Here is a 22,071-nt window from a genome sequence, read left to right on the forward strand (position 1 = left end):
GTCCATGGGGTTGCAAAGAGTGGGACACAGCTGAGCGACTGAACCAAAGCAGCATGGTCAACAAATTTATGACAAGCTAAGTTTGTAAAATGGGGAGAGGATTTCTTAATAAATAGTTTTGGGGAAAATGAATATACACATGCAAAAGAATGAAACTAGACTACTGTTTTATAACATAAAAATTAACTCAAAAAGTATTAAAGGCCTAATGGAATGTATGTCTTGAAACCATCAGTTCAGTTCAGTTCTGTCTCTCAGTCGTGTCCGACTCTTTGAGACCCCATGAATTGCAGCATGCCAGGCCTCCCTGTCCATCACCAACTCCTGGAGTTCACTCAAACTCATGTCCATCGAGTCGGTGATGCCATCCAGCCATCTCATCCTGTCGTCCCATTCTCCTCCTGCCTCCAATCTTTCCCAGCATCAGAGTCTTTTCCAATGAGTCAACTGTTTGCATGAGGTGGCCAAAGTACTGGAGTTTCAGCTTTAGCATCAGTCCTTCCAATGAACACCCAGGACTGATCTCCTTTAGGATGGACTGGTTGGACCTCCTTGCAGTCCAAGGGACTTTGGTGCTCAGCTTTCCTTAAAGTCCAACTCTCACATCCATACATGACTACTAGAAAAACTATAGTTTTGACTAGATGGACCTTTGTTGGCAAAGGAATATCTCTGCTCTTTAATATGCAGTCTAGGTTGGTCATAACTTTCCTTCCAAGGAGTAATCATCTTTTAATTTCATGGCTGCAATCACCATCTGCAGTGATTTTGGAGCCTAAAAAAATAAAGTCTGACGCTGTTTCCACTGTTTCCCCATCTAATTCCCATGAAGTGATGGGACCAGATGCCATGATCTTCATTTTCTGAATGTTGAGCTTTAAGCCAACTTTTTGACTCTTTCACTTTTGTCAAGAGGCTAGTTCCTCTGCACTTTCTGCCATAAAGGTGGTATCATCTGCATATCTGAGGTTATTGATATTTCTCCCGGCAATCTTGATTCCAGCCTGTGCTTCTTCCAGACCAGCGTTTCTCAGGATGTACTCTGCATATAAGTTAAAAAAGCGGGGTGACAGTATACAGTTTCTCAAGAGGCAGGTCAGGTGGTCTGGTATTCCCATCTCTTTCAGAATTTTCCACAGTTTATTGTGATCCACACAGTCAAAGACTTTGACATAGTCAATAAAACAGAAGTAGATGTTTTTCTGGGACTCTCTTGCTTTTTTGATGATCCAGGAAATGTTGGCAATTTGATCTCTGTTTCCTCTGCCTTTTCTAAAACCAGCTTGAACATCAGGAAGTTCACGGTTCACGTATTGCTGAAGGCTGGCTTGGAGAATTTTGAGCAATACTTTACTAGCATGTGAGATGAGTGCAATTGTACGGTAGTTTGAGCATTCTTTGGCATTGCCTTTCTTTGGGATTGGAATGAAAACTGACCTTTTCCAGTCCTGTGGCCACTGCTGAAGTTTTCCAAATTTGCTGGCATATTGAGTGCAGCACTTTCACAGCATCATCTTTCAGGATTTGAAAGAGCTCAACTGGAATTCCATCACCTCCACTAGCTTTGTTTGTAGTGATGCTTCCTAAGGCCCACTTGACTTCACATTCCAGGATGTCTGGCTCTAGGTGAGTGATCACACCATCGTGATTATCAGGGTCATGAAGATCTTTTTTGTACACTTCTTCTGTGTATTCTTGCCACCTCTTGTTAATATCTTCTGCTTCTGTTAAGTGAAGTTGCTCAGTCGTGTCCAACTGTTTGTGACCCCATGGACTACATGTAGCCTACCAGCCTCCTCTGTCCATGGGATTTTCCAGGCAATAGTACTGGAGTGGATTGCCATTTCCTTCTCCAGGGGATCTTCCGACCCAGGGATTGAACCTGGGTCTCCCGCATTGTAGACAGACGCTTAACCATCTGAGCCAGGGAAGTCTGTTATGTCCATATCAATTCTGTCCTGTATTGTGCCCATCTTTGCATGAAATGTTCCCTTGGTATCTCTAATTTTCTTGACAAGATCTCTAGTCTCCCATTCTATTGTTTTCCTCTGTTTCTTTGCATTGAACACTGAGGAAGGCTTTCTTATCTCTCCTTGCTCTTCTTTGGAACTCTGCCTTCAAATGGAAATGCTGCTGCTGCTAAGTCATGTCAGTCGTGTCCCACCCTGTGTGACCCCATAGACAGCAGCCCAGCAGGCTCCATTCCTGGGATTCTCCAGGCAAGAATATGGAGTGGGTTGCCATTTCCATCTCCAGTGCATGAAAGTGAAAGTGAAGTTGCTCAGTCGTGTCCAACTCTTCGTGACCCCATTGACTGCAGCCTACCAGGCTTCTCCATCCATGGGATTTCCCAGGTAAGAGCACTGGAGTGGGTTGCCATTGACCTCTCCTTCAAATGGATATATCTTTCCTTTTCTCCTTTGCCTTTCACTTCTTTTCACAGCTATTTGTAAGGCCTCCTCATACAACCATTTTGCCTTTTTCCATTTCTATTTCTTGGCGATAGTCTTGATCCCTGTCTCCTATACCGTGTCACAAACCTCCGTCCATAGTTCATCAGGCACTCTATCAGATCTAATCCCTTGAATCTATTTTTCAATTGCACTGCATAATAATAAGGGATTTGATTTAGGTGATATCTGAATGGTCTAGTGGTTTTCTGTACTTTCTTCAATTTAAGTCTGAATTTGGCAATAAGGAGTTCATGATCTGAGCCACAGTCAGCTCCCAGTCTTGTTTTTGGTGACTGTATACAGCTTCTCCATCTTTGGTTGCAAAGAATATGATCAATCTGATTTCAGTATTGACCATCTGGTGATGTCCATGCATAGAGTCTTCTCTTATGTTGTTGGAAGAGGGTGTTTGTATGACCAGTTCGTTCTTTTAGCGAAACTCCATCAGCCTTTGCCCTGCTTCATTCTGTACTCCAAGGCCAAGTTTGTTTGGTACTCCAGGTATTTCTTGAATTCCTACTTTTGCATTCCAGTCCCCTATAATGAAAAGGACATCTTTTTTGGGTGTTTTTTGGGTCTAGAAGGTCTTATAGATCTTCATAGAACTGTTCAACTTCAGCTTCTTCAGCATTACTTGTCGGGGCATAGACTTGGATTACCATAGTATTGAATGGTTTGCCTGGAAAAGAACAGAGATCATTTTGTTGTTTTTGAGATTGCATTCAAGTACTGCATTTCAGATTCTTTTGTTTGCTATGAGGGCTACTCCATTTCTTCTAAGTGATTCTTGCCCATAGTAGTAGATTTTAAATTCACCCATTCCAGTCCATTTTAGTTTGCTGATTCCTTAAATGTTGATGTTTACTCTTGCCATCTCCTGTCTGACACTTCCAATTTACCTTGGTTCATGGACCTAACATTCCAGGTTCCTATGCAATATTGCTCTTTAAAGCATCAGACTTTACTTCCATCACCAGTCACATCCACAGCTGGGTGTTGTTTTTACTTTGGCTCCATCTCTTCATTCTTTCTGGAGTTATTTCTCCACTGATCTCCAGTAGCATATTGGGCACCTACCGACCTGGTGAGTTCATCTTTCATTGTCATATCTTTTTGCCTTTTCATACTGTTCATGGGGTTCTCAAGGTAAGAATACTGAAGTGGTTTGCCATTCTCTTCTCCAGTGGACCACATTCTGTCAGACCTCTCCACCACGACCCATTCATCCTGGGTGGCCCTACAGGACTTGGCTCATAGTGTCACTGAGTGAGTCAAGGCTCTGGTCCTTGTGATAAGATTGGTTAGGTTTCTGTGATTGTGGTTTTCAGTCTGTTTGCCCTCTGATGGAGAAGGATAAGAGGCTTATGGGAGCTTCCTGATGATAGAGACTGATTGAGGGGGGAATGGGTCTCATTCTGATGGGTGGGCCATGCTCAGTAAAACTTTAATCCATTTTTATGCTGATGGGTAGGGCTGTGTTCCCTCCCTGTTATTTACCTGGGGCTACCTAGACAGCATATTAAAAAGTAGAGACATTTCTTTGCCAACAAAGGTCAATCTAGTCAAAGCTGTGGTTTGTCCAGTAGTCATGTATGGATGTATGAGTTGGACTTTTAGGAAAGCTGAGCACCAAAGAACTGATGTTTTTGAACTGTGGTGTTGGAGAAGACTCTTGAGAGTCCCTTGGACAGCAAGGAGATCCAACCAGTCCATCCTAAAGGAAATCAGTCCTGAATATTCATTGGAATGACTGATGCTGAATCTGAAACTCCAATACTTTGGCCACCTTATTGGAAGAACTGACTGATCTATAAAGACTCTGATGCTGGGAAAGATTGAAGGTGGGAGGAGAAGGGTACAACAGAGGATGCGATGGTTGGATGGCATCACCGACTCAATGGACATAAGTTTGAGTAAACTCTGGGAGTTGATGATGGACGGGGAGGCCTGGTGTGCTGCACTCTATGGGTCGCAAAGAGTCGGGGACAGCTAAGTGGCTAAAGTGAACTGAAACTGTGGTGGAGGTAATGAAGATAATGGTGACTTCCTTCAAAAGGCCCATGTATGCACTGGTACGCTCAGTGCCCCCAGCCCTGCAGCAGGCCACCGCTGACCCATGCCTTCACCGGAGACTCCTGGACACTCACAGGCGAGTCTGGGTCAGTCTCTTGTGGGTCACTGCTCCTTTCTCCCAGGTCCTGGTGCTCACAAAGTTCTGTGACCCCCAAGCATCTGTTTCCCCATCCTGTGTAAGTTCTGGCGGCTCTGTGGTGGGGTTAATGGCAGTGTCCTCCAAGAAGGCTTATGGCACCCTCTGGTCTACCACACCCAGAGCCTTTGCCCCTGCAGCAGTGTACTGCTGACCTGTACCTCCACAGGAGACATTCAAACACAGTTCTGTCTTAGTCTCTGTGGGGTCTCTGGGTCCTGGTGCGCACAAGGTTTGTTTGAGCCCTCTGAGCCTCTCTGGTGTGTATACAGTTTGACTTTAAACGTGATTTCTCCCCTCTTACCATCTTACTGGGGCTTCTCCTTTGCCCTTGGGCATGGGGTATCTCCTCAAAGTCTTTCCAGCACCACGTAGCAGCTGCTCCCGACCCAATAGAGCAGGCTTCTTACAGAGAAGAGAGAATGTAGTCAAAGTTGCTGAGGCACAGAGTGTGAAGTATTTTTAGAGGACCTTGATTTTTTTCCAGAAATGGTCTGTTTCATTCATGGCCCTCAGAAGAATTTTTTTTTTCCTTGAATGATACAGTGGATCAGGTTTTTCTGGGTAATTCAATGTACAGAGTCGTAGTGTTTGATTTATTTAAAGATTCAAATCTCTGCTTCCATTCTTTCCCTTGAAGAATGTAGGTCCCTCATAATCAGGCATTGTCTTTGATTTTCCTTCTTGATTATATATGCTGTACACAAAGTGCTTAATTTAGTAATATACATAACCATAATAGCATGACATGCTTTAAAAAAAGAAAAGGCAGCAACAACAGCAAAACAAAAACAAAAAAAGTTGTTAGTTTTAGCTGAGTCTATTATGTCAGGATCTGAGCATGTGTGCTTTTTACTTGTTCCTGAAGTGTGATTTTGCTGAACCCTTTATCCTGGGTCATCCAGTCCCTCTTTTTAACACCTGATGTCTATTTGTGAGGAGCTCATTTTCTGGGATTACAAATAAGCCACTTTATTTGTAATTTATAAATTGTAATCACTGGTTTGTGATTTAACCAGTTTCCATCTGTGAAAATCTAACTGGGCACATTCAAAATAGTTCTTTAACCTTATCCTCATCAGCTCCATGATATAATTAGGTTGGAATGTCTATATATAATACAGAAATATTCCCTTTAAAGTATTACCAGAGATTGAAGAGATGAAATCATTCTCAACAATCACCAATAAACTTACTCGTTATTACTCAAATTGATATGCATTTGCTGCTGTTGCTAAGTCGCTTCAGTTGTGTCCAACTCTGTGCATCCCCACAGACGGCAGCCCACCAGGCTCCTCCCTTCCTGGGATTCTCCAGGCAAGAACACTGGAGTGGGTTGCCATTTCCTTCTCCAATGCATGGAAATGAAAAGTGAAAGTGAAGTCGCTCAGTCGTGTCCGACTCTTCGCAACCCCATGGACTGCAGCCTACCAGGCTCCTTAATCCATGGGATTTTCCAGGCAAGAGTATTGGAGTGGGGCGCCATTGCCCAGTATGGCATTATTCAGTCATCAGTCTTCATCTCTGTCTAGGAAGCCACCTGGTTTGGTGGAAATCATTCAGGCATTGGTGTCAAATCAGCCAGGATTGAATACTTATTACCTTGTTTGTTTCTACGACAAACTACTTTGATGTCTTGGATCCTTGGTTTCCTAGATAACAAGAGTTTAATATTAGAACCTACTTCATGAGGTTGCAATGAGGATGAAATTAATATATAAAGTCCAAGGTAGCATTTAATAACCAAAAGTAACTGCTAATTATTTCTTAGTAATATTTAAGAAACACCTTCTTAAAGCCATCCCCTGTGTGCCTTTTGCAGCATGAGAAGCTGATCCATGAATTGGAAGAGGAGAGACACTTGCGTCTTCAGAGTGAGAAGCGCTTGCAGGAGGTGACACTGGAGTCTGAGCGCAACAGAATTCAGATGCGCGGCCTGCAGCAGCAGTTCTCCAGGTACTGTTCTGTCCGGAGCATCTTGCTTCCTGAGGTGCATTGCTTCCCGTACCAGTTACACCTTTGCTTGTATTTCCACTGTGCAAGCTCATGTTACATTTGAGAAGCTAATGACCAACAGTTTAGCTTCTAGCCAAGCCATCCAATTGCATTTGGACCAATATTCTGGAACTTTCCATCTGTACCTCAGACTTGAATTTCTTGACCTTAGTTATCTTTTCTTCCCTAATGGCTTTTCAGAGTATCTTTCCAAAGTAAGATGAGTGGGCTGTGTGGCCTGCAGGTGTGATCTGGGAAAGCCCCGCCAGGAGGATGCAGTTTTACTGGGCTTATCGTCCAGTTTTCAGGTAGAGAGAGCGTGAATCTCCCAGAAAACTCTTACTCCTTATTTAGAGTGATATTTAGAATCTGTTAAAATTATAATCATCATTTTTCCTTTAAAAAAGAAAACTTTAATTCGAAACAATTTGGAAAAAGTAACTCTTTGGTTTAATGTCAGCACAGTAAAAAAGCTTTCAACTTTCAAATATGGTTAATATAAGGCCAGGTAAAGTTTCAACCTATTATTTAAAATCTCTTCATTTTCACAGAAGAAACACAAACTTGTGCAATTACAGTCCTAGAATCAGATCTAGGCACCCTATGAGGGACTTCGCTTTCATTTTTGTGAGTTTTACTTCACTTTGCAAAAACCGGGAAAATAATTTTTAACTCTTTTTCTCCCTCATGGGGCTGTCTCAGATTCAAATTTAAAAAGTTGCCCTAAGATTTTCTTCAGCAAGCTCTGTCTTGCCTTGGATTTACCATTGGGATTTGAATAAAATTGATGATGGATAATTTTGCTTCCTCATCATGAGGCTTTTATATTGGTAACAGTTTTATCTGTGTTGCGGGAAGAATTGAGCCTTTAGATGATTCGTCTCATGGTGGCTCGTACCATGAATGTGGGCGATTTTGGTTTAGAGGCATCTTGGAGAAATAGGGTAGAAAGGATGGATGACTCCTATGTGTTCAGAGTCATAATTTAACACCCTGTTCAACTCTTGGAGCCCATGATAATACAGGTGCTGTAGAAATGCACCAATCAATACTTTAACAAATGCATGTCCCACCCCTCACAGGCTATTACTTACATAGCCTTGTGCTCAATTTTTCATTGTGTTTGATGGCAACTCTCACTTTATGTCTCCCACCTTGAAATAATAGCTCCTCCCCCACCCCCTGAAGCAACTTTGAAACAAGTACCGCTTTGTAATACTTGCCATTTTAATGATATAAGAAAGGAGGGTGCAGATTGTGCTACCCTTGTACCATCTAATTGAGATGTCTTTGTATTCAGGCTATTGATTTACAGGACGTGAGGCATCGGCACAGTAAATTATTTTCCTATGATGCCAGGCGATCTGCTGTAAATCAGATGACAATCCCATACAGATTTGAGTTGCACAAGAGTGGATGCTACATCCTAGGCTGAAAAAGAAGATAATTATTTGTAAAACAAATAGTGGTTTGTTTTACATACTGCTTTTGTGAAGATTTTTTTCCCTCAACATAATCAGTTTTCTTGGTAAGCTTCTTTGACACTGAAAGTTCAAGGCCAGTTACAGCCAGACAACTAATGTAAATCAGCAAAAGATGGGGGAGAAAGCATATGTAACAGAGAAGATAATTACAGAATAATTCAAGTAGATGCACCAAACCACTGCTGATGGCCTTTCATATTTTAAACTTTGGTCTGTAAGATGTCTCTAGTTAGGCTTATTTAAGCAGCCCTGTTACTGTACTCTAAGTCTTTATAAAATCCTCACTACTACAAAACATGTCTAGAGCACATCACCTTGAGACATTTGTTGCTACTGTTCAGTCGCTAAGTCATGTCTGACTCTTTGTGACCCCATGAACTGCATTATACCAGCCTGGGACATGGTCAGTATCTAAATGCTCACGTAAATAAATTCTATAATTCAAATAATTGTATTGAATTTAAAACTTTAATAGTCAACAAGTCTTTTTAGTACGTGATGATATCCAGGGTATACTGTAGACATACTTCGGGGATTGTTCATGGGGTGAGTTTATTTTTAAAAATAATGTAATAGTCTCTCTTTTCAAAGGATATGATATAACTTACAATAAAAGGCAGTTTTGCAACAAGACTATTAAAATAAAAACAGAAAATGAAGACCACGAAAGGGAAACATGCTTTCTGAGAGTGGGCATTTAATTGACCTCTAAGATTCATGGCAGACATGATTAAAAGGAAAACGCAAGAGGATATGTAATTATTACCTCAGAGACAAAGGCTACTACTCTTTAGAAACATTATCTTTGGCAGTAAACTCATAGTGGAATGTATTTCATAGACCCCTCCAGAGATGGCATTGAAGGATATGATAGACAATGCTCCAAGATAGTGTAAATTATGATTAATTCATAAAAGTATTATTGCGTCTGCTATGTCACTTATGTGTATGAAGTTAAGCAGCTTCACACTACATGAATGTTTTGGTCCATATCTGTGTGAAAACAAGTAAAATAGGCAGAACTTCACTGCTCAGTGTTCTCAAGCATTAGATCTCAATTTCATGGGGACATGTAAGTATACAAGTGTTCTATCTTTCTAATACTCTTTTATGAAACTAGAGCACAGAGGTATGAGATATTGAGGCCTGGACTGAGTTGAATGAGGTATTTTCATGGTATTTTTGATCATACTGTATCCATGGGAGAATCTAAACAGTAGTCAAGGAGATTCTGAGGCTCAGGTCCAGGAATGACATGAGGCATTAAAGGGAAAAAATGAATAATGAAGTTAGAAGATGGGACAATTAGGTACATGTGTGAAGTAGAGTTCAGGTGTCAGAATGAGCGATTCAGAATGATTTTGAGGCTTGATTTTATACAATTTCATTTAGGTGATGGGCTTGGTGGCTTAGAAGCACTGGGCAAACCCGGTTGTGATTATCTGTGGTAATGAGTAAGGGATCAGTTAGGTGATAAAAATCTATTCAAGTGTTGAATGAATAGTTCTCTTTTATGTCACCACCAAACCTTCATCTATAAGCCCTTCCTCCCTCTTGACCTCTTATTAGGGTATAATGATTAGCAGGAGTCCAGAATTTGGGCAATTAAATAAAATGTGGCCAAAGGTTACATAATTATCTATAAGCTCATAAATCAGAAATTGCCTTCACTGACGGTGATTCAGGCAACCATAACAAACTTGATCTAGACCATTTGCCTTCTTTAATGTAAATTCAGAGAAAAAAAGGAATGAGGTCAAATTTAGCCTTCCCCATAGATGAAGGCAGGAATCAAGCCAGATGCAATAAGAAGTACATAAAGGCAGGGGTGGTGTCATTAGGGCTACCCCTTCCTTCTCTTATTATTTAATGGTTAAATCAAAGATGCTTTCCAGATGTCAGAGTGATTGTTTAACCATATGTCTGGGCATATTTTATGTGGGGTTAGCTTTGTGATTCCCCCCTATAATTCTATAACTTCCTTCACACTGTTTGAACTGTCATTTGTCAAGCCAGCCAAGGTCAATGGTGCAAACTAAGGTTATGGCACATCCTTCCTTCCTGTGTAAAGATAATTAGTGTTTGAACCCCAGTTTCATTACTCCTGCAATGTCTCAGTAGGTAAAGAATCCTCCTGCAATTCAGGAGACACGGGTTCAGTCCGTGGGTCAGAAGGATCCCCTGGAGTAGGAAATAGCAATCCACTCTAGTATTCTGGCTAGCAATCCACACTAGTATTGGCTCAGATGGTAAAGCGTCTGCCTGCAACGCGGGAGACCTGGGTTCAATTCCTGGGTTGGGAAGATCCCCTGGAGAAGGAAATGGCAATCCACTCCAGCACTCTTGCCTAGAAAATCCCATGGACAGAGAAGCCTGATAGGCTACAGTCCATGGGTTCACAAAGAGTTGGACATGACTGAGCGACTTCACTTTCACTTTCTAGTATTCTTGCCTGGGAAATCCCTGGCAGGCTACAGTCCAAAGGGCTGCAAAGAGTCAGACGACTGAGTGAGTGAGCACAACTCATATTCTACCTTGAGTGAATGAAGTGGCATTGACCAGGTAGGGTGTATTGAAGTGGAAAACTCAGCAGTGGCCACAGGACTGGAAAAGGTCAGTTTTCATTCCAATCCCAAAGAAAGGCAATGCCAAAGAATGCTCAAACTACTGCACAATTGCACTCATCTCACACTAGCAAAGTAATGCTCAAAATTCTCCAAGCCAGTCTTTAACAGTACATGAATTATGAAGTTCCAGATGTCCAAGCTGGATTTAGAAAAGGCACGGGAACCAGAGATCAAATTGCCGACATCTGTTGGATCATGGAAAAAGCAAGAGAGTTCCAGAAAAACATCTACTTCTGCTTTATGGACTATGCCAAAGCCTTTGACTGTGTGGATCACAACAAATTGTGAAAAATTCTGAAAGAGATGGGAATACCAGACCACCTGGCCTGCCTCCTGAGAAATCTGTATGCAGGTCAGGAAGCAACAGTTAGAACTGGACATGGAACGACAGACTGGTTCCAAATAGGAAAAGAAGTACTTCAAGGCTGTATATTATCACCCTGCTTATTTAATTTATATGCAGAGTACATCATGTGCAATGCTGGGCTGGATGAAGCACAAAGTGGAATCAAGATAGCCAGGAGAAATATCAATAACCTCAGATATGCAGATGACACCACCCTTATGGCAGAAAGTGAGGAAGAACTAAAGAGCCTCTGGATGAAAGTGAAAGAGGAGAGTCAAAAAGTTGGGTTAAAACTCAACATTCAGAAAACGAAGGTCATGGCATCTGGTCTCATGACTTCATGGTAAATAGATGGAGAAACAATGGAAACAATGACAGACTTTATTTTGGGGGGCTCCAGAATCACTGCAGATGGTGACTGCAGCCATGAAATTAAAAGACACTTGCTCCTTGGAAGAAAAGTTATGACCCACCTAGACAGCATATTGAAAAGCAGAGACATTATTTTGCCAACAAAGGTCCATCTAGTCAAAGCTATGGTTTTTCCAGTAGTCATGTATGGATATGAGAGTTGGACTTTTAGGAAAGCTGAGCACCAAAAAATTGATGCTTTTGAACTGTGGTGTTGGAGAAGACTCTTGAGAGTCCCTTGTTCAGAAGGAGATCCAACCAGTCCATCCTAAAGGAAATCAGTCCTGAATATTCATTGGCAGGACTGATACTGAAGCTGAAACTCCAATACTTTGGCCACCTGATTGGAAGAACTGATGATCTATAAAGACTCTGACGGTGGGAAAGATTGAAGGCTGGAGGAGAAGGGTACAACAACAGAGGACGCGATGGTTGGATGGCATCACTGACTCAATGGACATGAGTTTGAGTAAACTCTGGGAGTTGGTGATGGACAGGGAGGCCGGGCTTGCTGCAGTCCATGGGGTGGCAAAGAGTTGAACATGACTGAGTGACTGAACTGAACTAATCATTGATTTCTAAAAAACAGACTTGTGAAGATAAAAGCAAGTCTACAGAGTACTGATTTCATACAAAGCATGCATGATTTGCACAAATTGTTTGTGTTGGTCCCTTAGGAAACAATCTAATCAGTGTGTAGGTTATTACTGAAAGCTGCTCTTCATATAGACAGTCAAGTACTTTTGTATTCACGATAAGATAACATACAGTGAAAGTGGAAGTCACTCATCTGTGTCTGACTCTTTGTAACCCCATGGACTATACAATCCATGGAATTCTCCAGGCCAGAAAACTGGAGTGGGTAGCCTTTCCTTTCTCCAGGGGATCTTCCCAACCCAGGGATCGAACCCAGGTCTCCCACATTGCAGGCGGATTCTTTACCAGCTGAGCCACAAGGGGAGCCCAGAATACAGTATGTGTCCTCAAAACTATAAACTCCAGGTGGAGAAGCTGTATGTACATCTAAGAATCCAACAACACATTTTAAGTTTAGCTGTAAATGAAGGGACATTTGTCTAAATTCTGGACAACCGTACTTCATATTTACTAATGTATGTTTTCATGCAAAGACATGAGTCAGATCAGATGAAATAAATAATTGAGTAGTGAAACTAGCAGTAATAACATATATGATCATCATATGGAAACTCTATGCTGTAATATATATCTGAAACTTTAAATTAGAATGAACCTGGTAGACTCACCATCAGGCAGACATGTTTTGTAAGCGATCTGCAGTTAGCAAATCACATCACACCCAAAGCATCAGGAATCAATGTTTTTCTGTGGCCTTGAAATATTCCAGGCCTGGGTGGGTGGGTGGGGGTGTGTTTGTGTGTGTGTGTGCATGTGTGTGTCTGTGCGTGCGTGCATGTGTGTGTGTGTGTGTGTGTGTGTGTTTATGCCATGCAGTGGAAATTTCAGTAACAGGAACAATTAAACTTTGTCACTCATAATTGACTAAGATACTTAAAAATCACCCAAATGGAATCCAAGCTGGCACTCTATCTCCAGAATTTCTCAGCACCTGTTTTGCCCTTCTCTTCTGCTCTGTTATCTGCTGCTTTGAAGCTGAAGCTATTTCTTCGCTTACTGTAAGGGGATTTGGCCTCTCACAGTTGTTTGCTGTGCTTAAGTGCAGTCTGCTGCTTGCTGAACTTCAAGGAGACATACATGGAGCTGGTCTTACCACTTAACTCCTTCACTGGCCACTGTTCACATTATCATATGTCAGAGACTTTATGGAATCCTAGGGTTCATTTTCTGTTGTTCGTTTGGAAGCTGTCAGCACCTGACATAGAAGTATGTGTTGAAGAAAGTAATCAGTTCAGCTGAGTTACACAGTCATGTCCGACTCTTTGTGACCCCATGAACCACAGCACACCAGGCTTCCCTGTCCATCACCAACTGCCGGAGTCTACCCACACTCATGTCCATTGAGTCAGTGATGCAATCCAGCCATCTCATCCTCCATCATCCACTTCTCCTCCAGCCCTCAATCTTTCCAGCATCAAGGTCTTTTCAAATGAGTCATTTCTTTGCATGAGGTGGCCAAAGTATTGGAGTTTCAGCTTCAACATCAGTCCTTCCAATGAACACCCAGGACTGATCTCCTTTAGGATGGACTGGTTGGATCTCCTTGCAGTCCAGGGGACTCTCAAGAGTCTCATCCAACACCACAGTTCAAAAGCATCAATTCTTTGGTGTCCAGTCTTCTTTATAGTCCAACTCTCACATCCATACATGACAACTGGAAAAACCATAGCCTTGACTAGATGGACCTTTGTTGACAAAGTAATGCCTCTGCTTTTTAATATGCTGCCTAAGTTGGTCATAACTTTCCTTCCCAGGAGTAAGCGTCTCTTAATTTCATGGCTGCAATCACCATCTGCAGTGATTTTGGAGCCCCCAAAAAGAAAGTCAGCCACTGTTTCCATTGTTTCCCCATCTATTTGCCATGAAGTGATGGGGCCAGATGCCATGATCTTAGTTTTCTGAATGTTAGCTTTAAGCCAACTTTTTCACTCTCCTCTCGCTTTCATCAAGAGGCTCTTTAGTTCTTCTTCACCTTCTGCCATAAGGGTGGTGAAAGTAATACACCGTCCATTGTTCTGTCCACATATTCCTTTCTACCTCTGTATCTGTCTGGTGCATTAAAAGAACATTTTCTCTACATCTTTATAAGTAGTGAAACGTCAGAAGATGAGAAGAGCTGTCAGCTGACCTTTGGGCAGTTAGCAGCACAGGCCTCTTCTGCTCCTATTTTCCATTTGCTCAGTTCCCAGAATGTTTGTCAACTTTAACCTGTCACTGAGGCTGGCTCTCCTGAGTGCCTTGTTCTCCTGATGAATGTAGAGTGTGCTTTCCTATTGATTTGGAGTTACTGGTTCCACATGATCAGCAATATTTCTGGCTGAGACTTCTCATAAAAATGGAGGCTTCTCATTTGCTCCTCTGGGTAAATCTACCAGAAGTTTAAAATGACATGGGACTTCCCTGCTGGTCCAGTGGCTAAGATTCCATGTTCCCAATGCAAGGTCAGGGAACTAGATCCCATATTCCACAGGCCGCAACTAAAAAATAAAAATGGCAAAACAACATTGGTCAAATAACTTCTCTTCAAATGGCAACAGGTGGAATAAATGGCATGGCATCTTTTTAAATGCTTGGTTAACATAATAAGAATCATACTTTCATGTCAGAAATGTGTATCTTAGTGATATAGTGAATAAGTCCTCACCTGAGCAAAGCAGACAGGGTCTGAAATGAATTATACAGACAATGGAAAGAAAGGAGGCCTTTTATAGCTCCCTGAGCAGCTTCTAACTTAATGTGAAACATTCCTTGAGTCCCATGTAGTTCTGCCTGTGCATAATACATGATGATCTCACAATTTAAAAACAATTTTAACAGAGGTATATGTTGTTGAGTAGGCAGCATGAAAGTTGTATTGCCCATTATTCATGTCTGGTAGAAAAAAACTGTATTAACATAGAATACAGTTCCAATTTCATTTCAAGGAGCCCTATCCTATGGAGTATGAGGTTTTCTAATACCTCATTATAGCCCCACTCCTAACTAGCTTAATAACTTTGATTAAATAGTTTGACCTTTCTGGATCTCATTTCACTCATTTGTAAAATGAGGAAGTTGAATTGCATTATAGTTTTATAATGCTTTTTAGGCTTTTGAAAAGGCCATGTTTTAGAACTGAAATGCATTTCTTGAGTGAAGTTATAATTACACTATTATAACCAGGGCTCCCTGAAGTCCTAACCAACAGGTTTCATATTGAGAACTTGAAGTGGATCGTCTTATTCTCCATGTTGTGATGACAATGACGTTTTTTGGAACAGTTTCACCATGTCCATTTTGGTTACTTGACTCTGGAGAAGTCGAGATGAGAAAACTGCCAAGCCTAGATGAAATATTTCTGTTGAGGATAGTCAGATTGAATCCTGAGAAATCTGGCTGGTAAAAGAAAGTAAAGATCCTCTGCTATGAACATAACCATTATTGCTCTCAGCTCTGATATTGTCTGCTTTAGGATTTATTTGAACTAGTTTGGGGGAAAGCCGAAACAGAGAGAACTTTATGACAACCGGAGTTGTTTCCACTTCTAAACAATTTCTCTGAAGGCATAGTCCTCAGTAAAAAATACCAGTGATTTAGTCTCTCCTCCAAACTTTTTTTTTCAATTACTGATTATGACTCAATGTACTATACCCACCCAACACACTTTTTCTTTTAAGCTTGGGGCTGGTGCATGGGGATGACCCAGAGAGATGTTATGGGGAGGGAGGTGGGAGGGGGTTCATGTTTGGGAATGCATGTAAGAATTAAAGATTTTAAAATTAAAAATAAATTAAAAAAAAAGAAAATAAATGTAAGATATGGGAGAATAGATTTTATTTTAAAATTGAAAACTAAATCCATCCCTACTCTAAATAATAAGTGCTTTTTGGTTCAAGTTGACAAAAAATCCATTTTTTAAATGTATAGTTTGATCAGTTTTGACAGGCATATGTCATATGACTACTACTACAGTCAAGATATAGAATATGTCCATGCCCCTGAAAAGTTCCTTCATTTCCCTTTATTTTCTGTTCTCTCTCCACACCCTAAGACCCTGTCAATGACTGATCTGATTTCTGTCTTTGTAGTTTTGCCTTTTCCAGAAGTTCTTCTTGTTTAAGCTGTAAAGTATTTAAGTTTTCTGCCTGCGTATCTGGCTCCTTTCACTTAGCAAGTCTTTTGAGATGCAGCCCCGGGGTTGCATGTGTCAGAGCTTCTTCACCTTTCGTCGCTCAGTCGTATTTCCTGTATAGAAATAACGGTACCACCGTTTGTTTATCCTATTTGTTTATCCTATCCACTCATCTATTGAAGGGTTTCTTCCATATTTGGTGATTATAAAAGTTGCTCTAAACATACAACTTTCATACCCAAGTCTTGGTGTGCTTTCATTTCTCTTAGACAAATCACTAAAAATGGGATAACTGAGTCATATAGTAAGCCTATGCTCCACTTTACAAGAAACTGCCAAGCTGTTTTCCAAAGTCACTATGACATTTTGCATTTCCACTGGCAATGTGTAGGGGTTCTCATTGTTCCATGTTGATAAATGCTCCTTGAAAAACAAAACACAAATACATAAGATCACCAAAACAAATGTTTGGCTTAATGAATTATATTAAGGAGAATATCCTTATAACCAACTCAAATCAAGAAAGAGAATTCTGCCATACCTCCTAGAATCCCTTCCAGATGCCTCTTCTAAGAAGTAACTATTATTATCTTCCTCCAATAAGTAACTATTATCTTCATCTTAGAGCAGTAAATGCCTAGTGTTTTTAATAGTTTTTTAAAAAGTTTTATTGAAATATAGCTTATTTACAATGATGTTAATTTATTCTGTATAGCAAAGTGATTCAGTTATACATATATATATGTATACATTCTTTTAATAGTCTCTTCCATTATAGGTTTTTGCAAGATACTGAATATAGTTCCCTGTGCTATGTCTATCCTTGTTTATCTGTTTTATATATAGTAGCAGGTAGCTGTTAGTCTCAAATTCCTAATTTATCCCTAGCCCCCACATTTGGTATTCATAAAATTGTTTTCTATGTCTGTGATTCTGTTTTAGTTTTGTAAATAAGTGCATTTGTATCATTTTTTAGATTCCATATGTAAGTGATATCTTTTTATTTGACTTACTTTGCTTAGTATGATAATCTCTAGGTCCATCCATATTGCTGCAAATGGAATTATTTTGTTCTTTTTATAGCTGAGTTATTATGTATATAATATTATATATAATGCAATATATACATATATGCATGCATACACATGCATATATATATATACACACACACACATATATATACACACACATATACATACACATACCACATCTTCTTTATCCATTCATCTCTAGATGGTTTAATAGTTTTTTTTGTTTTTCATTTAATGTACATCTACATACTTTATCTTGTCTGTTTGTTATAAAACTGAATATATCTTTTAGATTTCTTTTAACCAACAGATTACCCTCTATCACTTGCTTTTTCTTCAGATTTATGTATTGAAAAACCTAGAGGATTTGACCAATCGAGTTTCTCAGACAGAGTCTAAATTTATTACTTATTGTTCTTGGGACAGTTCAACGTGTCCTCCTGGTCCTCCATATTTTCCACAAAAGAGTAGCTGTTTCTATACATTGCTCTTAATAATGATTCAAATAGAGTTAAAGGTTGTTTATGCCTATTTAAGGGGGCAGAGAATATTTCTCATATCCCCATATACCTTTTGTACCTATGACCTTTACCATGATGCTCATTCAAAAACAATTTTTTTGAATTTGGTTAAAAAATGAATGAATAAATGCAAGAATGAATGAATACCTTCACTGAAGCAGAAAGGTGCAGTCAGCATTGTATTGCTACTATGAAAGACTTCGGTTAAACATATGGAAGAATTTTAAAGATAATGTGTTTATGATAGAAATTTGCTGTCAAGAGAGATTTTACAATGGCGATTTCTGAGAATCTTTAAAATTTGGAACATAATCATCATTCTTAGAGTTATAAACCACGATGGCCTGGGAGGATGAGGAGCCCATTTTCCATTCCTGGGTTTCTATGATAGAGTGCTCACCTATAAAAGATGAGTTTTCTGTTTCAGAATATTCTTTTTAGAATTCCTGTCTGCAGGGCATGAAATGGAATTTGGTGCATTGAACGTTTGCTTCCCATAGGGTAAAGTTTACTTTCAGAGAGTGTTTTATGACCCTCAGCTAACGTTTATACCGGTCTGTCTAGGGTAGGGAGTGGGACGGGTGCAACAGCATCAGTCTGAGTAGCAAGGACTGTTTGTTGTTCTCATTACCCTTTAGGTCCATAGGCAGTGCATTTAATGAATGGTATTCCCGCAGAGTGTATCTCTGCATGCTGATTGTCAACATTTGGAACTGTTCTTTGGGATCCTTTGTTTAATTTGTGAAAAATAATTCAGTGAAGATGGTCTTTGTTTATAAATGTCTACATCTGTTGCTAACAAACAGCCTCAAGCTTTTAAGAAGGTTCCCAGAGAATAAAGTAGTGAATTAGTTATGCTGAAGCTATGGGATTCTGACAAAAGAAACGTGTTGTAGTTTTCATTAGCTTGTGTTTCAAGATTCTTTTTCACATTTATCCTGACCGAAGGTTTTTTACCTGTTGTTTGGAGGAGCAGCAAGTGACAGGATGCATTTTCTCAAGACACCAATATGAGCTTCATTTTGCATAGTCTCTACAACATTTCAAGCTGTTAGGTTTTATAGTAAGCATTTTTATTAATATTGATATCAACATGGCCACAGAAATGATGACATTTTACACTTTTATTTTTCAGTGTTTACAAAACCATTCCCTACATTATTTCATTTAATTCTCACATAGTGTATGTATATACATTTTTTTCACATTCTTTTCCATTATGGTTTATCACAGGGTGTTGAATGTACTTCCCTGTGCTGTACAATAGGACCTTGTTTATCCATCCTATAAATAATAGTTTGCATTTGCTAATTCCAAACTCCTAATCGACCCGTCCCCCATCCCTCTTCCCATTGGCAACCACAAGTCTGTCTCTGTTTCCTAGGTAAATTCCTTTGTGTCATATTTTAGATTCCACATATAAGTAATATTATATGTTTTTTTGTTTTTATTTTTTACTCACTTCACTTAGTATAACAATCTTGGGTCCATCCATGTGACTGTAAATGGCAATATTTCATTCTTTTTTCATGGCTGAGTAGCTTCCATTGTGTATATATACCACATTTTCATTATCCATGCATCTGGAGATGGACATTTACGTTGTTTCCATGTCTTGGCTATTGTGAATAGTGCTGCAATGGACATTAGGGTGCCTGCATCTTTTCAAATTGTAGTTCTTTCTGGATACATACCCAGGAGGGGTATTCCTGGATCACATGGCAACTCTTAAATAGATACAGTATTGAAACTTGAGAAATGAAGTGACTTGTTCATGGTCACAGGGTGAGGTGGACACCAACTGAGATGCTAGAACTGCTGATTTCTGGTCAGGTACTCTTTCTCTTGTCGTGCTCATTCATTTTGTAGTTTACAATCCATGGTAGAAACTAAAGTTTCGGATGATATCAGAAGTAATCGTAGATCATACAGGTCTCAGTCTAGATCATAAATTTATGCCTTCTGCCACTGACGGTGTTTTTAAACTTGATTATTATCACCTGAGGGATAAATGACATTATACCGGACTAAATGGAAAACTTGGTATCTATCTTCATATTTCAGAATTCATAAGAAAAGTCCACTTGTATTTTTAGTGCCTCTTTTATAGTCCACATTATCAAGTTAACTCGGCTAATGTCTTTGTAGTGCATTATCAGATTAGCTAGGCTGATAATAAAGTTAGCATTTCCAAACATTCAGGCTACCATCAAATTACAGTTCCATTTATTACATGGACTGTCTGGTCATTGAATTTAACTGAATTGACCCAGATTTTCCCACTGCAGTTGGCTTGGACAGTATGTGTTTAGTTAACAAAGCCCAGATCCAGATTCATTTTTTCCTGATGCTGTTTATAGCATTACACTTGCTCATCTAATTATTAGACAGACCTTAAGCACATAATTACATATTTTTCTTGATAGCATTTTTGGACCCCAGTATGATGTATTTCTTCTAGTAGACTATAATCTTCTTATGGTTCTAGACTGATATATAGTAGGTGCTCCGTAAATATAATAAACAAATCAAGTAGCATTTCCAGCAGGCCCTGTTATTGTTTTAGCTACCATGTAGTAAGACCTCACTCTGGGTGACATTTGGCCATTCTGGTGCATCATGTTTACTAAATAATTTTTAAGATGTCTTATTAATTTTAATTTTACTTTTATATGATTACATTTTTTTTCTTTCCATTCAGGCGGTATTAAGTCTTTCCACTCAGTTGCATTAAGAGTTAGCAGGCACTTTTGAGATCCAAGTGTAACATTTTTTTTTTTTTAATGACAACATTGACCTGACTCTGTGTTAAGTAGAGGGAAAGAGCATGCATTAAGTCAGTTCTGTCCCCTGTCCCTCAGGATTTTATGGGAAAGTGACACTTGCAGGGAAGGAAAAAAAAAAAAAAAACAGCGAAAAAAGAAAAAAAAAAAACCCTGAGGTTAGATGAAATCAAATTTTTGCTGCAAGAAAGGGAGAGAAAAATTACCTGAGAAAAATTCTGCTAGTCAGAAAGAGACTCGTTTGAGATGAGAATTAAAGCATTGGGGGTGAGGAGGATTTAATTGAAAACTGAAGAAGGGGGATTTTAGGTTAAGAGAACAGAAGACACAGGTGTGCCTAAAGGTGTGAACGTTCCCGGTGGGTCTCAGAAGCAGCTGACAGTCCTGTGTGGCTGGGGTTCAGTTCCTATCAGGCTCTTATTTAATCACACCAGTCCTTTGAATTAGGCCTTCGGCATTGCCTTGCATCTTGGATCTAGTGAAAGAATGCCTGGCCTACCTTTGCAGTGTTGATGCTAAGAACATCTCAATCACTCAAGTCAATCTTACTTTGAACCCTTTCCCTGAAGCCCAACGGTCACCTTTCATGTCAGAAATACTTTAAGGATTGATTTCTGTTCCCTCAGCAATTCACATTATTGTCAAGAGAGTTCCCAGTGAAATAGTAATATATTTAGTATACTTCCAATATGCGTGACACATATAACACTTACAAGTCTATTGCTTTTTCAGAAACAGTCACCAAAGCACACAGTATGTTATCAGGAAATACCCTACAGGTCTTTGTAATGGATGTGAATAGCTTCAAGATGTTGCAGACCAAGACTTTCTCAACAGTCTCTCTTGAGTAAAGAATCTAATAGTGGAGTAGTAAGGTTGGGGAAACTGTTTCAGTATACTTACAGCTTGGTTTAGGAAAGGCTAGGACAGTTCTTGGGGTCACAGAGTCGGACACAACTGAGCAACTAAATAATAACAAGGACCTTGGAGGTTACAGTGATGGTGAGAACATCCATCATTTAATATAGCCTGGAGAGGCAAAAGACTTAAGTCTAAAGGCACAAGGAGAGAACTCCTTAGATGTGATTAATGACAAAGCTGCATACTTGAAACATCTATGACAATCCTTCTATGATGCATAAGTTTAACTCATTTAGCTTTTATTGGCAGTTAAGGGGAACTAACCATGTGCTGGATTCTTTTCTCAGTATCCATATCAGTTCAGTCGCTCAGTCATGTCTGACTCTTTGCGACCCCATGGACTGCAGCATGCCAGGCTTCCCTGTCCATCATCAACTCCTGGGAGCTTACTCAAACTCATGTCCATCGAGTCAGTGATGCCATCTAACCAACTGATCCTCTGCTGTCTCCTTCTCTTCTTCTCTTCAATCTTTCCCAGCATCAGGGTGTTTTCCAGTGAGTCAGTTCTTCACATCAGGTGGC

General features: G+C 39.9%; 1 protein-coding gene across 28 annotated transcripts in view; it reads left to right on the forward strand.

The window, feature by feature from the left end:
- Window positions 1-22,071, forward strand: part of NCKAP5 (NCK associated protein 5) — a 1,152,446-nt gene that overhangs the window by 644,648 nt on the left and 485,727 nt on the right. For all 28 annotated transcript variants that reach the window (XM_060410117.1, XM_060410132.1, XM_060410119.1 and 25 more), the window contains one exon: window positions 6,485-6,618. In XM_060410117.1, coding sequence (XP_060266100.1) covers window positions 6,485-6,618 — 134 coding nt within the window. The remainder of the gene's footprint in view (window positions 1-6,484; window positions 6,619-22,071) is intronic.

Source organism: Ovis aries, chromosome 2 (assembly GCF_016772045.2).
Source record: "Ovis aries strain OAR_USU_Benz2616 breed Rambouillet chromosome 2, ARS-UI_Ramb_v3.0, whole genome shotgun sequence".
Taxonomy (NCBI): Eukaryota; Metazoa; Chordata; class Mammalia; order Artiodactyla; family Bovidae; genus Ovis; species Ovis aries.